General features: G+C 41.9%; 1 protein-coding gene across 4 annotated transcripts in view; it reads left to right on the top strand.

Moving 5' to 3' along the window:
* Positions 1-21413, top strand: part of LOC100426034 (acyl-coenzyme A synthetase ACSM3, mitochondrial-like) — a 134119-nt gene that overhangs the window by 96108 nt on the left and 16598 nt on the right. For all 4 annotated transcript variants that reach the window (XR_013399662.1, XM_077951001.1, XM_077951002.1 and 1 more), the window contains one exon: positions 10092-10223. Coding sequence is in view for 3 of the 4 variants with exons in the window: in XM_077951001.1 (XP_077807127.1) it covers positions 10092-10223 (132 nt within the window). In the remaining variant the exon portion in view is untranslated. The remainder of the gene's footprint in view (positions 1-10091; positions 10224-21413) is intronic.

The following is a 21413-nucleotide window of genomic DNA, read 5'->3' as shown; positions in this document are numbered from 1 at the left end:
TATGCCATTCTCCTGCCTCAGCCTCCTGAGCAGTTGGGACTACAGGCGCCCGCCACCTCGCCCGGCTAGTTTTTTGTATTTTTTAGTAGAGACAGGGTTTCACCATATTAGCCAAGATGGTCTCGATCTCCTGACCTCATGATCCACCTGTCTCAGCCTCCCAAAGTGCTGGGATTACAGGCTTGAGCCACCGCACCTGGCCACATTTGCTGATTTTAAAGACTTTTGGCAGTTTTATTCCATTTTCTGATAAGGTTCCTCCATCACTTTATCCACTCTGGCATCCCTGAGCCAGACAATGCTTGGGTGGGGCAGAAGGGCTAGGGCCTCCTGCAGAGTGTGATTCACAGGCCTCTTGCTACAGATCATTGGCAACACAGAAGAAAACATTGGCATCAGAATCAAGCCTGCCAGGCCTATAGGCCTCTTTACATGCTATGAGGTAAGGACCCCCCCATCTGCCCCCTTCGAGGCCCGGAGGATCCCAACAGGGAGCTCTGCATGCTGAGGCTTCTTCACATCTTTGTTTATTTGCTTCAACTCAACAAAGCATGTTTCAATTAAACTCAAAACTCACAGTGCATTCCCACATCCTTTCCTGCCCTGACCCACCTGGAACTTTGGGGCTGACTGATGGGGTAGAAAGAAGACTGGCTTCAGAACCATCAGACTTGGGTTCCAATGATCTATTGTAGTTAAGAATATAGGGTTTGACTGGATTCAAATCATACCATCCCACTTACCAACAAGAAGGTGTGAACAAATCACTTATCCTCACCAAGCCTCCAGGAAACTCTATTATCCCACTTTACAGGGAGAAAAACTGCAGATTAAAAGTGTTACCACTCAACCTCTGGTGATCTACCTGCCTCGGGCTGGGATTACAGGCGTGAGCCACCGCACCCAGCCTATGTTTAGTATTTTGGTTTTTTGTTTCTTTGTTTTTTGTAGTGACATATTTTGTTCCCCTCTCATTTCCTTTTGTTTATATTCTATAAATATTTTCTTCATAGTTACTATGAATATTACATACGACATCCTAAGGTTGTAACAATCTAATTTGAATTAATACCTACTTAACTTCAATTGCATACAAAAACTGTACTCGTGTCCAGGCATGGTGGCTTACACCTATAATCCCAGCACTTTGGGAGGCCAAGGTGGGCAGATCACCTGAGGTCAAGGGCTCTAGACCAGCCTGGCCAACATGGTGAAACCCCATTGCTACTAAAAATACAAAAATTAGCCCAGCGTGGTGGCATGCGCCTGTAATCCCTGCTACTCAGGAGGCTGGGGCAGGAGAATCACTAAAACCCAGGATTGAACCCAGGTTGCAGTGAACCAAGATCTCACCATTGCACTCCAGCCTGGGTGACAGAACGAGACTCTGTCTCAAAAACCAACAAACAAACAAACAAAAAATCTACTCATGTATAGTCTTCCATTTATATTGTTGATGTAATCTTGTGCCTACCAACTCAGTCCACAAAGGCACTCACGTTGATCTAGTATCACAAGTGGAAAACAGTATTACTTGCTATAAACCGAAGGCAATTATAACCATAACTCTAGGTTTAAAAAAAAAAAAAATTTTTCTCATATTCTACCTAAATCCTATTCCCATTGAAAGCTCTGATCCCGAAGTATATCTTCCTCTTGGGACTTCCAGAGTTCAAAGCATGTCAGCACTAAACTAAGAGTCAAGCTGATATACTCAGAACAATTGGAAGTGAATCCAAAAAGGGAGATGATTCAATGTTTTTAAAATGATTTTTCAGATAACTTTTTTTTTTTTTTTTTTTTTTTTGAGACGGAGTCTCGCTCTGTCACCCAGGCTGGAGTGCAGTGGCTGGATCTCAGCTCACTGCAAGCTCTGCCTCCCAGGTTGACGCCATTCTTCCACCTCGGCCTCCCGAGTAGCTGGGACTACAGGCGCCCGCCACCTCGCCCTGCTAGTTTTTTGTATTTTTAGTAGAGACGGGGTTTCACCGTGTTAGCCAGGATGGTCTCGATCTCCTGACGTCGTGATCCGCCCATCTCGGCCTCCCAAAGTGCTGGGATTACAGGCTTGAGCCACCGCGCCCAGCCTCAGATAGCTCTTAAAACCATTTCATGGTGTATACACCATGGAATAGTAGGCAGCCATAAAAAAGGATGAGTTCATATCCTTTGTAGGGACATGGATGCAGCTGGAAACTATCATTCTCAGCAAACTATGGCAAGAACAGAAAACCAAACACTGCATGTTCTCACTCATAGGTGGGAATTGAACAATGAGAACACTTGGACACAGGAAGGGGACCATCACACACTGGGGCCTGTGGTGGGGTGGGGGCAGTGGGGAGGGATAGCATTAGGAGATATACCTAATGTACATGACGAGTTAACGGGTGCAGCACAGCAACATGGCATATGTATACATATGTAACAAACCTGCACTTTGTGCACATGTACCCTAGAACTTAAAGTATAATTTAAAAAAAAAAAAAACCTCAGGGATTGGTGAATTTACCAGGAAACTATATTTTATGAAGGTAATAAACACATCTTTGATAAAAATTAAAAAAAAAAAAACATTTCATGTTCCACAAGAGATATTGCTTAGGGGTCAAGTGAACAGGTTGTGAAGCAAGAATTAAATTTAAATACCAACCCTCTCAGTGAGCAGCTGAGTGACTTTGAGGAAGTAAATGTGCATCTCTGAGCATGAGGTTTTTCTTATTTAAAATGCACTACAAAAAAGTGCCAGCTTCACACAAAAACATGTATGCAAATGTACGTAGCAGCTTTGCTCAAAATAGCCAAAACCTGGAGACAACTCAGGTTTTGAAAGGCCTGGAGATGCCTTTCAATGGGCAAATGGTTAAACAAAAACTGAGCTACACCCACAACATGGAATACTGTTCTGCAACAAAAAGACAAAAAGGATCAAACCATTGATACACACAACTTGGATGAGTCTCTAGAGAATTATGCCAAAACAAACCCAACAGTCCCAAACAGTTGTACAGTATTTAATTATATTTATATAACACGCTTGAAACAACAAAATTATAAAAACAGGGAACAGCAAGGGGTTAGGGATGGGGAGAGGAGAGGAAAAGAGAAGGAGGAGGTGGATGTGGTTATAGAAGAGCAACATCAGAGATCTTCCTGATGTGCTGGTGAATGTATAGGCCTACATATGTGATAAAACTACATAAAAATAAATATATATACACACACACAAGTACAAGTGAAATGAGAGATCTGAAGATTGGTGGATTGTATCAACGTCAGGATTCTGGCTGAGATACTGAACTATAGTTTGCAAGATGTTGCCACTATGGAAAACTAGTAAAGAGTACAGGGGCATCAATCTGTATTATTTTTTATAACTGCATGCAAGCCCACAAATATCTTAAAATGAAAAGTTAACTTAAAAAAGACTGCCCTCATAGGCTTTCTGTGAGGATCAAATGAGATAGTATTTAGGGAAGAAAATTCACTCAGCAAATGTTTATTGACTCCTCTCACCTGTCCAGGCACTGTGTGAATGCTGAGCTTACAGTAGGGAACAAGGTTCACACTATAATAGAATTTTATTCTAGTATAGTGTCACATAAAAGCAAACTGATCTTTTTAATCATACTTTAAGTTCTAGGGTACATGTCCACAATGTGTAGGTTTGTTACATATGTACACAGGTGCCATGTTGGTGTGCTGCACCCGTTAACTCATCATTTATATTAGTTATATCTCCTAATGCTATCCTTCCCCCCTATAGGCCCTGGCGTATGATGTTCCCCTTCCTGTGTCCAAGTGTTCTCATTGTTCAATTCCCACCTATGAGTGAGAACAGGTGGTATTTGGTTTTTTGTTCTTGTGATAGTTTGCTGAAAATGATGGTTTCCAGCTGCATCCATGTCCCTACAAAGCACATGAACTCATCCTTTTTTATAGCTACATAGCATTCCATGGTGTATATGTGCCACATTTTCTTAATCCATTTGGGTTGATTCCAAGTCTTTGCTATTGTGACTAGTGCCACAATAAACATACATGCGCATTTGTCTTTATAGCAGCATGATTTATAATCCTTTGGGTATATACCCAGTAATGGGATGGCTGGGTCAAATGATATTTCTAGTTCTAGATCCTTGAGGAATCACCACACTGTTTTCCGCAATGGTTGAACTAGTTTACAGTCCCATCAATAGTGTAAAAGTGTTCCTATTTCTCCACATCCTCTCCAGCACCTGTTGTTTCCTGACTTTTTAATGGTTGCCATTCTAACTGGTGTGAGATGGTATCTCATCATGGTTTTGATTTGCATTTCTCTGATGGCAAGTGATGATGAGTATTTTTTCACGTATTTGTTGGCTGTATATGTGTCTTCTTTTGAGAAGTGTCTGTTCATATCCATTGCCCCCTTTTTGATGGGGTTGTTTGTTTTTCTCTTGTAAATTTGTTTGAGTTCTTTGTAGGTTCTGGATATTAGCCCTTTGTCACATGAGTAGATTGCAAAAATTTTCTCCCATTCTGTAGGTTGCCTGTTCACTCTGATGGTAGTTTCTTTTGCTGTACAGAAGCTCTTTAGTTTAATTAGATCCCATTTGTCAATTTTGGCTTTTGTTGCCATTGCTTTTGGTGTTTTAGACATGAAGTCCTTGCCCATGCCTATGTCCTGAATGGTATTACCTAGGTTTTCTTCTAGGGTTTTTATGGTTTTATGTCTAACATTTAAGTCTCTAATCCATCTTGAATTAATTTCCATTTAAGGAGTAAGGAAAGGATCCACTTTTAGCTTTCTACTTATGGCCAGCCAATTTTCCCAGCACCATTTATTAAATAGGGAATCCTTTCCTCATTTCTTGTTTTTGTCAGGTTTGTCAAAGACCAGATGGCTGTAGATGTGTGGTATTATTTCTGAGGGCTCTGTTCTGTTCCATTGGTCTAGATCTCTGTTTTGGTACCAGTACCATGCTGTTTTGGTTACTGTAGCCTTGTAGTATAGTTTGAAGTCAGGTAGCGTGATGCCTCCAGCTTTGTTCTTTTGGCTTAGGATAGTCTTGGCAAGGCTCTTTTTTGGTGCCGTATGAACTTTAAAGCAGTTTTTTCCAATTCTGTGAAGAAAGTAATTGGTAGCTTAATGGGGATGGCATTGAATCTATAAATTACCTTGGGCAGTATGGCCATTTTCACAATATTGATTCTTCCTACCCATGAGCATGGTATGTTCTTCCATTTGTTTGTGTCCTCTTTTATTTCACTGAGCAGTGGTTTGTAGTTCTTTTTTTTTTTTTTTTTTTGAGATGGAGTCTCACTCTGTAGCCCAGGCTGGAGTGCAGTGGCCGGATCTCAGCTCACTGCAAGCTCCGCCTCCCGGGTTCACGCCATTCTCCGGCCTCAGCCTCCCAAGTAGCTGGGACTACAGGCGCCCGCCACCTCGCCCGGCTAGTTTTTTGTATTTCTTAGTAGAGACGGGGTTTCACCGTGTTAGCCAGGATGGTCTCGATCTCCTGACCTCGTGATCCACCCGTCTCGGCCTCCCAAAGTGCTGGGATTACAGGCTTGAGCCACCGCGCCCGGCCTGTAGTTCTTCTTGAAGAGGTCCTTTACATCCCTTGTAAGTTGGATTCCTAGGTATTTTATTCTCTTTGAAGTTATTGTGAATGGGAGTTCATTCATGATATGGCTCTCTGTTACTGGTGTATAAGAATGCCTGTGATTTCTGCACATTGATTTTGTATCCTGAGACTTTGCTGAAGTTGCTTATGAGCTTAAGGAGATTTTGGGCTGAGACAATGGGGTTTTCTAAATATACAATCATGTCACCTGCAGACAGGGACAATTTGACTTCTTCTTTTCCTAATTGAATACCCTTTATTTCCTTCTCTTGCCTGATTGCCCTGGCCAGAACTTCCAATACTATGTTGAATAGGAGTGGTGAGAGAGGGCATCCCTGTCTTGTGCCAGTTTTCAAAGGGAATGCTCCCAGTGTTTGCCCATTCAGTATGATATTGGTTGTGGGTTTGTCATAATAGCTCTTATTATTTTGAGATTTGTTCCATCAATACCGAATTTATTGAGAGTTTTTAGCATGAAGGGCTGTTGAATTTTGTCAAATGTCTTTTCTGCATCTATTGAGATAATCATGTGGTTTTTGACTTTGGTTCTGTTTATATGCTGGATTACGTTTATTAATTTGTGTATGTTGAACCAGCCTTGCGTCACAGGAATGAAGCCCACTTGATCATAGTGCATAAGCTTTTTGATGCTGGCCTCATAAAATGAGTTAGGGAGGATTCCCTCTTTTTCTATTGATTGGAATAGTTTCAGAAGGAATGGTATCAGCTCCTCCTTGTACCTCTGGTGGAATTTGGCTGTGAATCCATCTGGTTCTGGACTTTTTTTGGTTGGTCGGCTATTAATTATTGCCTCAATTTCAGAGCCTGCTATTGGTATATTCAGGGATTCGACTTCTTCCTGGTTTAGTCTTGGGAGAGTGTATGTGTCCAGGAATTTATCCATTTCTTCTAGGTTTTCTAGTTTATTTGTGAAGAGGTGTTTATAGTATTCTCTGACAGTAGATTGTATTTCTGTGGGGTCGGTGGTGATATCCCCTTTATCATTTTTCATTGTGTCTATTTGATTCTTCTCTCTTTTCCTCTTTATTAATCTTGCTAGCGGTCTATCAATTTTGTTGATCTTTTCAAAAAAGCCAGCTCCTGGATTCGTTGATTTTTTTCAAGGGTTTTTTTGTGTCTCTATCTCCTTCAGTTCTGCTCTGATCTTAGTTATTTCTTGCCTTCTGCTAGCTTTTGAATGTGTTTGCTCTTGCTTCTCTAGTTCTTTTAATTGTGATGTTAGGGTGTCAATTTTAGATCTTTCTTGCTTTCTCTTGTGGGCATTTAGTGCTATACATTTCCCTCTACACACTGCTTTAAATGTGTCCCAGAGATTCTGGTACGTTGTGTCTTTGTTCTCATTGGTTCCAAAGAACATGTTTATTTCTGCAGCAGGTTGTTCAGTTTCCATGTAGTTGAGCGGTTTTGATTGAGTTTCTTAGTCCTGAGTTCTAGTTTGATTACACTGTGGTCTGAGAGACAGTTTGTTATAATTTCTGTTGTTTTACATTTGCTGAGGAGTGCTTTATTTCTAACTATGTGGTCAATTTTGGAATAAGTGTGATGTGGTGCTGAGAAGAATGTATATTCTGTTGATTTGGGGTGGAGAGTTCTATAGATGTCTATTAGGTCTGCTTGCTGCAGAGCTGAGTTCAATTCCTGGATATCCTTGTTAACTTTCTGTCTCGTTGATCTGTCTACTGTTGACAGTGGGGTGTTAAAGTCTCCCATTATTATTGTATGGGAGTCTAAGTCTCTTTGTAGGTCTCTAAGGACTTGCTTTATGAATCTGGGTGCTCCTGTATTGGGTGCATATATATTTAGGGTAGTTAGCTCTTCTTGTTGAATTGATCCCTTTACCATTATGTAATGGCCTTCTTTGTCTCTTTGATCTTTGTTGGTTTAAAGTCTGTTTTATCAGAGACGAGGATTGCAACCCCTGCCTTTTTTTGTTTTCCATTTGCTTAGTAAATCTTCCTCCATCCCTTTATTTTGAGCCTATGTGTGCCTCTGCATGTGAGATGGGTCTCCTGAATACAGCACAGTGATGGGTCTTGACTCTTTTTCCAATTTGCCAGTCTGTGTTTTTTAATTGGGGCATTTAGCCCATTTACATTTAAGGTTAATATTGTTATGTGTGAACTTGATCCTGTCATTATGACATTGCTGGTTATTTTGCTCGTTAGTTGATGCAGTTTCTTCCTAGCATCGATGGTCTTTACATTTTGACATGGTTTTGCAATGGCTGGTACTGGTTGTTCCTTTCAGGTTTAGTACTTCCTTCAGGATCTCTTGTAAGGCAGGCCTGGTGGTGACAAAAATCTCTAAGCATTTGCTTATCTGTAAAGGATTTTATTTCTCCTTCACTTATTAAACTTAGTTTGACTGGATATGAAATTCTGGGTTGAAAATTCTTTTCTTTAAGAATGTTGAATATTTTCCCCCACTCTCTTCTGGCTTGTAGAATTTCTGCTGAGAGATCTGCTGTTAGTCTGATGGGCTTCCCTTTGTGGGTAACCCGGCCTTTCTCTCTGGCTGCCCTTAACATGTTTTCCTTCATTTCAACTTTGGTGAATCTGACAATGATGTGTCTTGTAGTTGCTCTTCTTGAGGAGTATCTTTGTGGCATTCTCTTTATTTCCTGAATTTGAATGTTGGCCTGCCTTGCTAGGTTTTGGAAGTTCTCCTGGATAATATCCTGCAGAGTGTTTTCCAACTTGGTTCCGTTCTCCCCGTCACTTTCAGGCACACTAATCAGATATAGATTTGGTCTTTTCACATAATCCCATATTTTTTGGAGGCTTTGTTCATTTCTTTTTACTCTTTTTTCTCTACACTTCTCTTTTTGCTTCATTTCATTCATTTGATCTTCAATCACTGATACTCTTTATTCCAGTTGATTGAGTCAGTTACTGAAGCTTGTGCATTTGTCACGTAGTTCTTGTGTCATGGTTTTCATCTCTATCAGTTCATTTATGGACTCCTCTGCATTGTCTAGTTATCCATTCTTCCATTCTTTTTTCAAGGTTTTTAGTTTCTTTGTGCTGGGTATGTAGTTCCTCCTTTAGCTCTGAGAAGTTTGATCACTGAAGGCTTCTTCTCTCAACTCGTCAAAGCCATTCTCTGTCCTGCTTTGCTCCATTGCTGGCAATGAGCTGCGTTCCTTTGGAGGGGGAGATGCAGTCTGATTTTTTGAATTTCCAGCTTTTCTGCACTGCTTTTTCCCCATCTTTGTGGTTTTATCTGCCTTTGGTCTTTGACGATGGTAACATACTGATGGGGTTTTGGTGTGGGTGTCCTTTTTGTTTGTTAGTTTTCCTTCTAACAGTCAGGACCCTCAGCTGCAGGTCTGTTGGAGTTTGCTTGAAGTCCACTCCAGACCCTGTTTGCCCAGGTATCAGCAGCGGAGGCTGCAGAAGATAGAATATTGCTGAACAGCAAGTATTGCTGTCTGATTCTTGCTCTGGAAGCTTCGTCTCAGAGGTGTACCCAGCCGTGTGAGGTGTGAGGTGTCAGTCTGCACCTAGTCAGGGATGTCTCCCAGTTAGGCTACTCAGGGGTCAGGGACCCACTTGGGCAGGCAGTCTGTCTGTTCTCAGATCTCAGTCTCCATGCTGGGCGAACCACTGCTCTCTTCAAAGCTGTCAGACACAGACATTTACATCTGCAGAGGTTTCTGCTGCTTTTTGTTTAGCTATGCCCTGTCCCCAGAGGTGGAATCTACAGAGGCAGGCAGGCATCCTTGAGCTGCGGTGGGCTCCACCCAGTTTGAGTTTCCCGGTGGCTTTGTTTACCTATTTATGCCTCAACAATGGCAGCCACCCCTCCCCCAGTCTCACTGCCGCCTTGCAGTTAGATCTCAGACTCTTGTGCTAGCAATGAGGGAGGCTCTGTGGGGATGGGATATAATCTCCTGGTATGCCATTTGCTAAGACCCTTGGTAAAGCACCATATTAGGGTGGGAGTTACCTGATTTTCCAGGTGTTGTGTGTCTCAGTTTCCCTTGGGTAGGAAAAGGAATTCCCTTCCCCCTTGGGCTTCCCAGGTGAGGCAATGCCTTGCCCTGCTTCAGCTCTCGCCAGTTGGGCTGCACCCACTGACCAGCACCAACTGTCCGACACACCCCAGTGAGATGAACTTGGTACCTCAGTTGAAAATGCAGAAATCACCCGTCTTCTGTGTTGCTCATGCTGGGAGCTGGAGGTTGGAGCTGTTCCTATTTGACCGTCTTGAATGCCCCTCTTCCAGCAAACTGATTTTTTTAATTTGTCATTGAAATTGGTTTAATCACAACCACTCATAGAACAGTAGCATGCATCGTGTGCCTACATGTAATGAAAATAGACTCAGAGAGATGGCAACATTTGCCCAGGTACCAGGTAGAATTAGAGGCAGAATTCAAACCCAGATTGGAACCCGAGGTTGTGACTCATCATCTCTAAAGTCACTGCCTTCAACAAAGGAGCTCTCTTCTCTTTGCAGGGTAACCCAGAGAAGACAGCCAAAGTGGAATGTGGGGTCTACATTCTACAACACCAGGGACAGAGCAACTATGGATGAAGAGGGCTACATCTGGTTCCTGGGGAGGAGTGATGACACTATCAATGCCTCTGGGTAGGTGTGGCTGACGCCAGGCTGGCTGTTGTCGTCCTCATATGCCTTATGGGATCTTGCTTGCCCAGACAGTCTTTCATGCATTGGTAACAGGACCCTCAGCCCAATTTGAATACAGCCATGTCTACAGTGCCCTGATCCCAAGTTTTGGTGCACCTCCCTAACCCCTGCATACAGAAGACTCAATAAAAATGAAATTCAAGAGGGTCTTGAAGACATAATAAGACACTGTGCAATTTAGAGAAGGGGGAATGAGATTGAGAAGGGAGACTCTGTCTTGGTCCCCATAGGTTTGGGGAGCTTATTTCATGTTTGTGCTCCTCTAATACAGCACAAGATGTCACAGAACAAACATACTAATAATAATAACTAACCTTTAGCTATTGTTTATTTTTTATTTTTATGAATATATTTATTATAAATCTATGAATACAATAAATCTATTAAGATAGATTATCATAAATCTATTATTATAAATCTATTATTATAATTATTTAGCTAACCTGGAGTACTATGTGAAAACACTGTTCTTAATTCTTTGTATAACTCACCTCTCAATGCTGGAAGGGAGATGCGATTATTACCCCTATTTTACTGATGAGGAAACTGGGTGACTGACCAGTGAAGAAATTTGCCTGAAGTCTCAAAGATAGCACAGGGTGCAATCCAGATATGAACTGAGGCAGGCTGGCTCTGAGCCTCTGTCCCTAACCCCTACATGATTTTTTAAAAGATACATTACACTACAGTAACAATTTCTCTTGGATATTTTAGAGAAATGGATGTGATTTTTTTTTAATTTCTAAAACCTGATGTACTGGAAATTTGCAGAGAGTAGATTTTAAATGCTCTTACCACAAAAGAAAAAAAGAGGTAATTATGTGAGATAATGGATATACTGGTGCCTGAGTGTAGTAATCGTGTTACTATGTATATATACATCAAAACATCATGTTTTATGCCTTGAATATATATAATAAAAGCCAAAAATCATGCTGATACAATGGGAAATAGTGTGCAGAATTTGCACAAATGTTTAAGACCAAGTTTGAGGTTTCCAAGAGATTTTGTGTCTGGCGAAGCTGCATGGCCCAAGGGCCCAGGGAACTAAGCATTCGCCCTTCTTTGTTAATAAAGGCAGTGAGGCGAGAACCCCTGGGAGCACTGGAGTCTTTTATTTCTCAGCCTACGATGTCCAGGTCTTCAAATTTTGGGCTCATGGCACAGACAGATCAGGAGTCTCTGGCTCCCTATGACCTCTACCCTCTGTGCCAAAGGAAGCTGTGACTCTCCAAAGCAGGAGATTTGAGGACTTGGTTCACCCCAGCCCTGGTATCTGCCCCAGAACCCTTCATCCTCCTGGTACGGCCTTGGGCCTACAGAGGTGGAGCGTGCTTTGGTGGACCACCCAGCAGTGGCAGAGTCAGCCATGGTGAGCAGCCCAGACCCGATTCAAGGGGAAGTGAGGAGAACACAGAGATCATCGTGTCCGTACATGGACACTAGGAAAGCAGATGCCAGGGAAACTTCCAGGCTTTACCTGGGCCACCTTAGGGGAAGGAGGGCATAGTGTGCATGTGCACTTACACAGTATAGTGACCTGGGGATACTGCGGCCTCTCTGTGGCTCTGAAGATAAAGATGACAGATTATATTTAGTGAGCACTTACTACATGCCAAATAATTTAACTGTCACAAAATGTAATAATCTAAGAGCTCTTCTACTCTTTATAGATGAGGAAGGAGGGGCAGAAGGAAGTTAAGTAACCTGTCCACATCACACAGCTAGCAAGGGGTGGAGCCAGAATGGCATTTCAGCAACATGGCTGAAGAACAAACATGCATTTGTTTATTAAAAAGTGTTTATTGAGCACCTTCTATTTGCAAGGCCTTGTGCAATAAAATGGGGATAACACTACTAATATATGAATAATAAATTGCCAAGCATTATCAAATGCCCATTGGGTTACAGGCACAGGATTGCATATATAATAATAGTAAAAATAATGATGAAAGTACTGATGACAGGGATAATAATGTAAACTACCTGGATGTTTTATGTGTATTATCTCATGGAAGCTTTAAAGAAACCAAATGAGGAATGGTATCTTTATTGTTCCCATTTCACAGAGAAGGAAACTGAGGTTAAGGAGAGGTCAGGTAACTTTTCAAGGCATGGAGTGGACATTGGAAGTACAGGCATTTGCACCTGGTCCTCTTCTTTTCCAAAACCACTGTAGGGTCCAATGTCACCTTGTTTTTCCACTTATTCAGTAAATACTGACTTTTTACACTATGTAATAGGTTGACACTCATCATGAGCCTCTGCCCTCATTCTGCAGGTAGTGAAGGCATTTATTGTCCTGACCCCACACTTTCTGTCTCATGACAAGGGCCAGCTGACCAAGGAGCTGCAGCAGCATGTAAAGTCAGTGGCAGCCCCATATAAGTACCCGAGGAAGCTAAGTGAGGGCAGATGGAAGGGGTCAGTTCCCAGTACTTCTGCCCATGTCTCCTAGGGTGGTTGTGCAGGGGGAAGCTTGGACACTCACAGGAGTGGCTATTTTTTCTGCATAAGAAGCAATTTGGCTTAGGGATGGGGTGTTCTCTTAAAATGTATTTAAACTGACAAATTAGAAAATGATCTATTAAAAGCAAGGAGACTTATAGATAAATCCTAATTCAGGCGATTACAACAAATATTTCTTAAGCACTTTCTATATGCTGGCAATTATAAGAGTGTTTAAGATAAATCTAGTGTAAATGCTGAACTCAGAGTGAGAGTAAGAAAATGACAAATACTTATAGGACAACACATGGGATATTACAAGCACAAGTAGTGTTCTGAAATAACACAAAGGAGGGCATAATTAACACTGCAAGAGTTAGGAGGAGGTTCAAAGAGGAGGGCCTAGTGAGTAGGGATTTTCAAGATGCAAAGAACTAGAGGCGATGATGTGGAAAGAGGAAGAACCTCTCAAAACAAGATAACAGGGCTGGGCATGGTGGCTCACACCTGTAATCCCAGCACTATGAGAGGCTGAGGCAGGACGATCACTTGAGCCCAGGAATTCGAGACCAGCCTGAGTAACACAGCGAGAACCCTATTTCTATTTAAATAAGTTTAATATATATATAAAAAAAAAAGACAACAGAGTAAACAAGAAGCACTGAGGCATGAGGCAACATGACATGCAAAAGACAGTAAATTAGAACTAGTAACATAATTTCTAATGTCTCCAAATGATGAAAGTAGCATACAGCTCTTACAACTGACATGAGAAACTGCATTTAGTGACTTCAATCTTTGGTGGAAGTTCCTAGTGCGTGAAATGGAACAGATGAGAAAAGGCCTTGGTTCCTGTGCTGTGGGAATAGGGAACTGGTGAAGGGCTAAGTATCAGAGGATCTGTAATTCAGATAAATCACTCTGTTGGTAACCTGGAGGGTGAATTTGAGGAGAATGAGACTGGAGGCAGGAGCAAGGCAGTACCAGTGCAGGTGAAGAAAGAACATAGGTAGAACTTGGCCACCATTTAGAAAAGGTGAGAGGAGGAGCCGAAGAGAGGGAAACATGTGGGATCATGGCCAGGTTTCAGGCTGGAACAGGACAAATGGCAGAAGCATCCAATATTGAAAATAGAGTCAGAGAAGCCTTCTTGAGTGGAGGCGGGTAACAGGGCATTCTAGGACAGGATGTTTGAGATTTCTTGACTATCCAAGTGGAAAAGTCTTGGAAGCCTGAGGCCACACCAGAGCTCAGTGAGGGCAAGAAAATAGGGAGTGTGGAGTCATCAGCTTGCAGGTGACAGCCAAAGCCATTCTCCCACTTCAGGAGAGAAGCACATGAGCAAAGAGTTGGTGTCCTGGAGAACACCAACATCCCAAGTGAACTGAAAGAGGGAATTCAGAGGAGTGGCAGAGGGAAAATTAAATGGAAGAGTGTGCTGCAGAGATAGCACAGTGATGCAGGGCTTGATCTTTGGAGGCAGACTGCCTGAATGATGGTTTCCTTTTCTGTAAATGAGAGTAAAATTATCTACCCATGCATGGAAGAAAACCCTCAACAAACTAGAAACAGGAAGGAACTTCATCAACATGATGAAAAGCATCTGTGAAAACCTAGCAGTTAACAGATTTAATGGTGCAAGACTGAACGCTTTCCCCTAAGACTGGGAACAAGACAAGGATGGCCATGTTCAGTAGGTCTATTCAGCTTTGGTTCTGGCCAGGGTGATTAGGTGATTGATATATAAAAGGATCCAGATTAGAAAAGAAGACGTAAAACTGTCTTACTCCCACATGCATGATGTTGTATACAGAAAATCCTAAGGCATCCAGTTTAAAAAAAAAAAAAAAAAAAAAAAAAACTAGAACTAGTTCAGCAAGTTCACAAAATCAGCATACAAAAATCAGTTGTATTTCTGTACACTAGGAATGAAAAATCCAAAAATGAAATTCAGAAAAGTATTCCATTACAATAGCATCCCAAAGAATAAAATACTCACTGTGGGAAGAAACTGAATTAGAACTAAATAAACGAAAGATATTCCATTTTCATGGATCGGAAGACTAAATATTATTGTCAGTACTCCTCAAATTAGTCTACAGGTTCCACCTGATTCCTATCAAAATCCCAGCTACTTTTTCTGCAGTAATTGGCAAGGGGATCCTAAAATTCATATGGAAATGCAAAGGACACAGAATAAGCAAAATAATCCTGAAAAGAAGAAGAACAAGGTTGGAGGACTTACCTTCCTAATTTCAAAACTTGCTACACAGTAATCACGAGAGTATGATACTGGCTTAAGGACAGATGTATAGGTCACTGGAATATAGCAGAAAGCTCAGCCTGGGGGCTCACGCCTGTAATTACAGCACTTTGGGAGGCTGAGGTTGGGGGGAATCCCTTGAGGTCAGGAATTTAAGACCAGCTTGGGCAACATAGAGAGTGAGACCGGTCTAAAAAAAATTTTTTTTTTGATTACCCAGGCATGGTGGTACAGACCTGCAGTCCCACCTAGTCAGGAAGCTGAGGTGGGAGGATCTCTTGAGCCTAGGAATTTGAGAATGCAGTGAGCTATGATTGACTACTACACTCCAACCTGGGGAAGAGAGAGAAAACATATCTGTAAAAGAAAATAAAGCTAAGTCTGGTGTCTCATGCCTGTAATCCCAAAACTTTAAAGGGCCAAGGAGAGAGGATCCCTTGAAACCAGGAGTTTGACACCAGCCTGGGCAACATAACAAGGCTCTGTATGTAGGAAAATTAAATTAAATTAAATTTAAAACTATGGCTGGGTGTGGTGGCTCACACCTGTAATCCTAGCACTTTGGGAGGCTGAGGCGAGTGGATCACCTGAGGTCAGGAGTTCGAGACCAGCCTGGCCAACATAGTAAAACCCTGTCTCTACTAAAAATGCAAAATTAGCCAGGCATGGTGATGTGCACCTGTAACCCCAGCTACTCCAGAGGCTAAGGCAGGAGAATCACTTAGAACCTGGGAGGTGGAGGTTGCAGTGAGCTGAGATCACACCACTGCATTCCAGCCTGGGCGACGGAGGGAGACTTTGTCTCAAAAAATAAAAATAAAAAAATTAGCCAGACCTGGTGACACACACTTGTCATCCCAGCTACTTAGGAAACTGAGGCAGGAGGATGAATTGAGCTCAGGCGTTTGAGGCTGCAGTGAGCTCTGATCACACCACTGCACTCCAGACTGGGTGACACAATAAGACCCTGTCTCAAAAAAAAAAGTAATTAACTGAAAAATAATTGAAATCCCAGAAAGAAACCATTACATTACAAGTCAGGGGTCAAGAAACGTCATTTGGAAAGAAATAGTCTTTTCTTTTTTTGTTGTTTTTCATTTTGTAGAGACGCATGTCTCACCGTGTTACCCACGCTTGTCTTAAACTCCTGGACTCAAGCAATACTCCTGCCTTGGTCTCCCAAAGTGCTGGGATTACAGGTATGATCCTGTATGTCCAACCATGAATAGTCTTTTCAACAAATGGTGGTGGGGCAATTGGATATTCATGTGCAAATAAATTAATTTGGGTCCCTGCTTAACACCATACACAAAAATTAACTGAAAATGGACCACAGACCTAAATGTAAAAACTAAAACTATAAAACTCTTAGAAAAAAACATAGGAGTAAATCCTTGTGATCTTGTGTAAGGCACTGATGTCTTAGATACGATGTTAAAAGCACAGTTTGAGATGAGCCAGGGCTACATAATGAGACCTGGAAAAGGAGGAAAGTGAGAAAGTGAGAAAATGAAAAATGGTAAATTGAACGTCAGCTGAATTTAAAACTTTGGCACATCAAAAGATACAATCAAAAAAGGTAAAGACAGCCCAAAGAATGGGAGAAAATATTTATAAATCATATGTCTAAAAAGCGATATATCCAAAAGAACTCTTACAACTCAATATTAAAAGACAATCCAACTTAAAAATGGGAAAAGAACATGAATAGACATTTCTCCAAAGATGATATATTAATGTCCAATAAGCACATTTAAAAGTGTTTAACATCGTTAGTCACTAGGAAAATGCCAATCAATCCACAATGAGATGTCGTTTTACACCCACTAGAATGAATATAACCAATCAGATGGATAACACAAGTGCTGGAGAGGAGGTGGAGAAATCGGAGAAATCAGAGCCAGTGGGAATGTCAAATGGTGCAGCCACTTTTTTGGAAGATAGTATGAGAGTTTCTTAAAGTATTAAAAATAAAATTGCCTTAAACCCAGCAACTTTACTTATAGGTATCTACCCAGGGAAAATAAAGATGTATCTTGACACAAAGACTTGTATGTGAATATTCACAACACCGTTTGCAGAAACAAAAAGGTGGAGACAACCCAAATGTCCATCTACTGACAAAGGGATTAAAATGTGGGGAATTTTAATACAAAGGAATACTCCTCAGCAATCAAAAGGAAGTTCTGAGGCATGCTATCACAGTGATCAACCTCAACACCACAATGCTTCATGAAAGAAGCCAGATGCAAAAGAACACACATTGCATGATTCAGTTTATATGAAATGTCCAGAACAGCCTGATATAGGGACAGAGAGCAGATTACTTGTTGTCAAAGGCTGGGAATAAGACTGAAAAGTGGCCGGGCGCGGTGGCTCAAGCCTGTAATCCCAGCACTTTGGGAGGCCGAGACGGGCGGATCACGAGGTCAGGAGATCGAGTCGAGACCATCCTGGCTAACACGGTGAAACCCCGTCTCTACTAAAATACAAAAAAAAAAAAAATTAGCCGGGCGAGGTGGCAGGCGCCTGTACTCCCAGCTACTCGGGAGGCTGAGGCAGGAGAATGGCATGAACCCGGGGAGCGGGGCTTGCAGTGAGCTGAGATCCGGCCACTGCACTCCAGCCTGGGCGACAGAGCCAGACTCTGTCTCAAAAAAAAAAAAAAAAGACTGAAAAGTGACTCTGATGGGCACAAGTTTCTTTTTTTTTTTTTTTGTACTTTAAGTTCTAGGGTGCATGTGCACAATGTGCAGGTTTGTTACATATGTATACACGTGCCATGTTGGTGTGCTGCACCCATTAACTCATCATTTACATTGGGTATATCTCCTAATGCTATTCCTCCCCACTCCCCTCACCCCACAACAGGCCCTGGTGTGTGATGTTCCCCTTCCTGTGATGGGCACAAGTTTCTTTCTGGGATAACGAAATGTTCTAAAACTAGATTTTGGTGATGGTTACATAATTCCATAAATATACTAAATATACTAAAAATCATTGAATTGGACCAGGCACAATGGCTCACACCTGTAACCCCAGCACTTTGGGAGGCCAAGGCAAGAAAGCCCAGGAGTTCAAGACAAGCCTGGGAAACATAGAGAGACTCCATCTCTACAAATAATTTTTAAAAATTAAACAGGTATGGCGGCACAAGCCTGTAGCCTCAGATACTCAAGAAGCTGAGGCAGGAGGCTCACCTGATCCCAGGAGGTTGAGGCTGCAGTGAGCCATGATAGCATCGTTACACTCCAGCCTTGGTATCAAAGTGAGACCTTGTCTCACATACACACACAAAAAAGTGGTTGAATGGTACACTTAAAATGAGTGAATTTTACTGTGTAAATTAGACCTCTATAAAGCTGTTAATTTTCTTAAGGTTTTTTTTTCTTTTTCTTTTCGAGACAAAGTTTCGCTCTTGTTGCCCAGGCTGGAGTACAATGGCACGATCTCAGCTCACTGCAACTTCTGCCTCCCAGGTTCAAGCGATTCTCCTGCCTCAGCCTCCCAAGTAGCTGGGATTACAGGCTCCCATCATGACACCCAGCTAATTTTTTGTATTTTTAGTCCAGACAGGGTTTCACCATGTTGGCCAGGCTGGTCTCGAACTCCTGACCTCAGATGATCCACACGCCTCAGCCTCCCAAAGTGCTAGGATTACAGACATGAGCCACCACCCCCAGCAATTTTTTTGACTTTTAAAATTACAATATTTACCCCAGCACCAAGATTGTCTCAAAATACCATTGTCCACTAAAAGAAAACAAGCCTTCCTGGAGAGAGTGCTGATGCCAGGTCTAGGCCAGAAATGTGTAAAATAAGCCTGGAACACATTGTCACTCTGGATAGCAAGGAATCTATCAAAGATTATTAGGATGATTTCAACACATCAGAAGAGCCAATCTGAAGGGACTCCTTCTAACCAAACATAGGACATTTTGTACATTAATAAGGATAATAATTGCAGGGGATTGAAATACATCAAATATGTTTGAATGTCTGCATTCATAATGCTTCTTTATAAAAAATAAAAGTGGGTTGGCCAGCCACAGTGTCTCACGCCTGTAATCCCAGCACTTTGGGAGGCCAAAGCAGGTAGATCACCTGAGGTCAGGAGTTTGCGACCAGCCTGGCCAACCTGGTAAAACCCCATCTCTATTAAAAATACAAAATTAGCAGGATTAAGTGGCGCATGCCTGCAATCCCTGCTACTCAGGAAGCTGAGGCAGGAGAATCGCTTGAACCTGGGAGGCGGAGGTTGCAGTAAACCGAGACCTCGCCATTGCACTCCAGCCCACGCAACTCTGTCTCAAAAAAAAGAAAAAATAAATAAGTAAATAAATGTGGGCTGCGGGCAGTGGCTCATGCCTTTGGGAGGCTGAGGCAGGAGAATCACTTCAGCCCAGGAGTTAAAGACCAGCCTGGACAACGTAAGGGGACCCTATCTCTACAAAAAATGTTTAAATTACTCAGGCGTGAGGGCCCATGTCTGTGGTCCCAGGTACTCAGGAGGCTGAGATGGCAGGATTGCCTAAGCACAGAAGTTTGAGACTGTAGTGGCATGATGGCCCCACTGCATGCCAGCTCAGGCAACAGAGCTAGATCATCCCTGTCTAAATAAATACATAAATAAATAAATAAATAAATAAAAGTGGTCACCACTGAAGGATATAAATTAAACAGACCATCATTTTGAAAAATGTTAAACAAAAAGAACAAAGCAAGCCACTAATGAGCCGTTTCTATATAAATTGTACAACTGGGTAACACAATAATTTATAAGAAGTAGCATCTCTTTTGCATATTTACTTTTTTTTTCTTCATGCAAGGCCCTTCTCAGGGTAGCAGTATCTCTTTCTGGAAGTATAGCAGCTCATAAATGAAGAAGGAATGATACAACAATACCATCATTGTTCAGTCCATAATTGACCAATGGTTGTTAAAAAAGAACAAAAAAAAAATCACCAAAAAAAAAAAAAAAAAAAAAAAACACGGCCAGACAGTACACACCTCCTGCTGGAAGAAGCTAGCACAGTCTTTTTGCCTTGACCCCCCAAATCCAACCTGAATCTGATCAAGCTTTCAGATCAAACTACTAATTTATAAAAACTAGAACAAAGTGAAGAACAAGTTAACATCACAAGGATACAATTAGCAAAATTCAAACTATGAGAAACAGCATAATAAGAATACAGTTAGCAAAATCCAAACTATGGGGAAACAGCCTACTTTATTCAATAAATAAACTGCAAGGGACAAAAAAGAGATCAAATGGGGAAGCCTTCAGGATCAAAAAAAAAAAGCTAAGATATGAATGAAACAATCCAAAAGAGAGACTTTATTTGGATCCTCATTCAAACAAACAAAAAATATATGAAATTACTGGAAATTTGGAGCTAACAGGAGAGTTGACAATATTAAAGAGCAATGGTGTGGGGTGGTTGGTTGATGATAGCATTGGGATTATGTTTTTAAAAGAGTTCTTGTCACCGGGCACAGTGGTTTATACCTATAATCTCAGTACTTTGGGAGGCTGAGGCAGGAAGATCGTTTGAAGCTGGGAATTCTAGACCAGCCCGAGCAACATAGCAAGACCCTGTCTCTACAAAAATAAAAATTAAAAATTAGCTGGGCATGGGGGCATGGGTCTGTAGTCCCAGCTACTTAGGAAGCTGAGGCAGGAGGTCAAGGCCACAGTGAGCCATAATCGTGTCACTGAACTCCAGCAGGGGCGACAGAGCCTGGGCGACAAAGACCTTGTCTTGAAAGAACAAAACGAGAATCTTTATCTTTTACAGACATATACCAAGACATTCAGGGAGGAAATTATAAGATGTGTGGGATTTGCTATAAAATAACAAGAGAGGAAGAGGAGAAATATGCAGGAGTGTACATGAAACATGAGATGACAAATATCTGAATCTGCTGAGGAGTAGGTGAAAGCTCACTACACTAGCCTCTTGTTTAAAATGCTCCAGAAGGCCGGGCGCGGTGGCTCAAGCCTGTAATCCCAGCACTTTGGGAGGCCGAGGCGGGCGGATCACAAGGTCAGGAGATCGAGACCACAGTGAAACCCCGTCTCTACTAAAAATACAAAAAAAAAATTAGCCGGGCGCGGTGGCGGGCGCCTGTAGTCCCAGCTACTCAGGAGGCTGAGGCAGGAGAATGGCGGGAACCCGGGAGGCGGAGCTTGCAGTGAGCCGAGATCGCGCCACTGCACTCCAGCCTGGGCAACAGGGTGAGACTCCGTCTCAAAAAAAAAAATAAAAAATAAATAAAAATAAATAGATAAAATGCTCCAGAATAGAAAGTTTGTCTGAAAATCCACTTCATGGGTTTGTAGCGAGCATTGAGTAAGATCACGTATACAGAGGGCTTTATCACCATGGCTTACAGGTAGTCAGCACACATTGTTTTTA

This window comes from Macaca mulatta, chromosome 10, assembly GCF_049350105.2.
Source record: "Macaca mulatta isolate MMU2019108-1 chromosome 10, T2T-MMU8v2.0, whole genome shotgun sequence".
In the NCBI taxonomy this organism is placed as follows: Eukaryota; Metazoa; Chordata; class Mammalia; order Primates; family Cercopithecidae; genus Macaca; species Macaca mulatta.
This window is presented reverse-complemented; position numbering and strand designations above follow the sequence as displayed.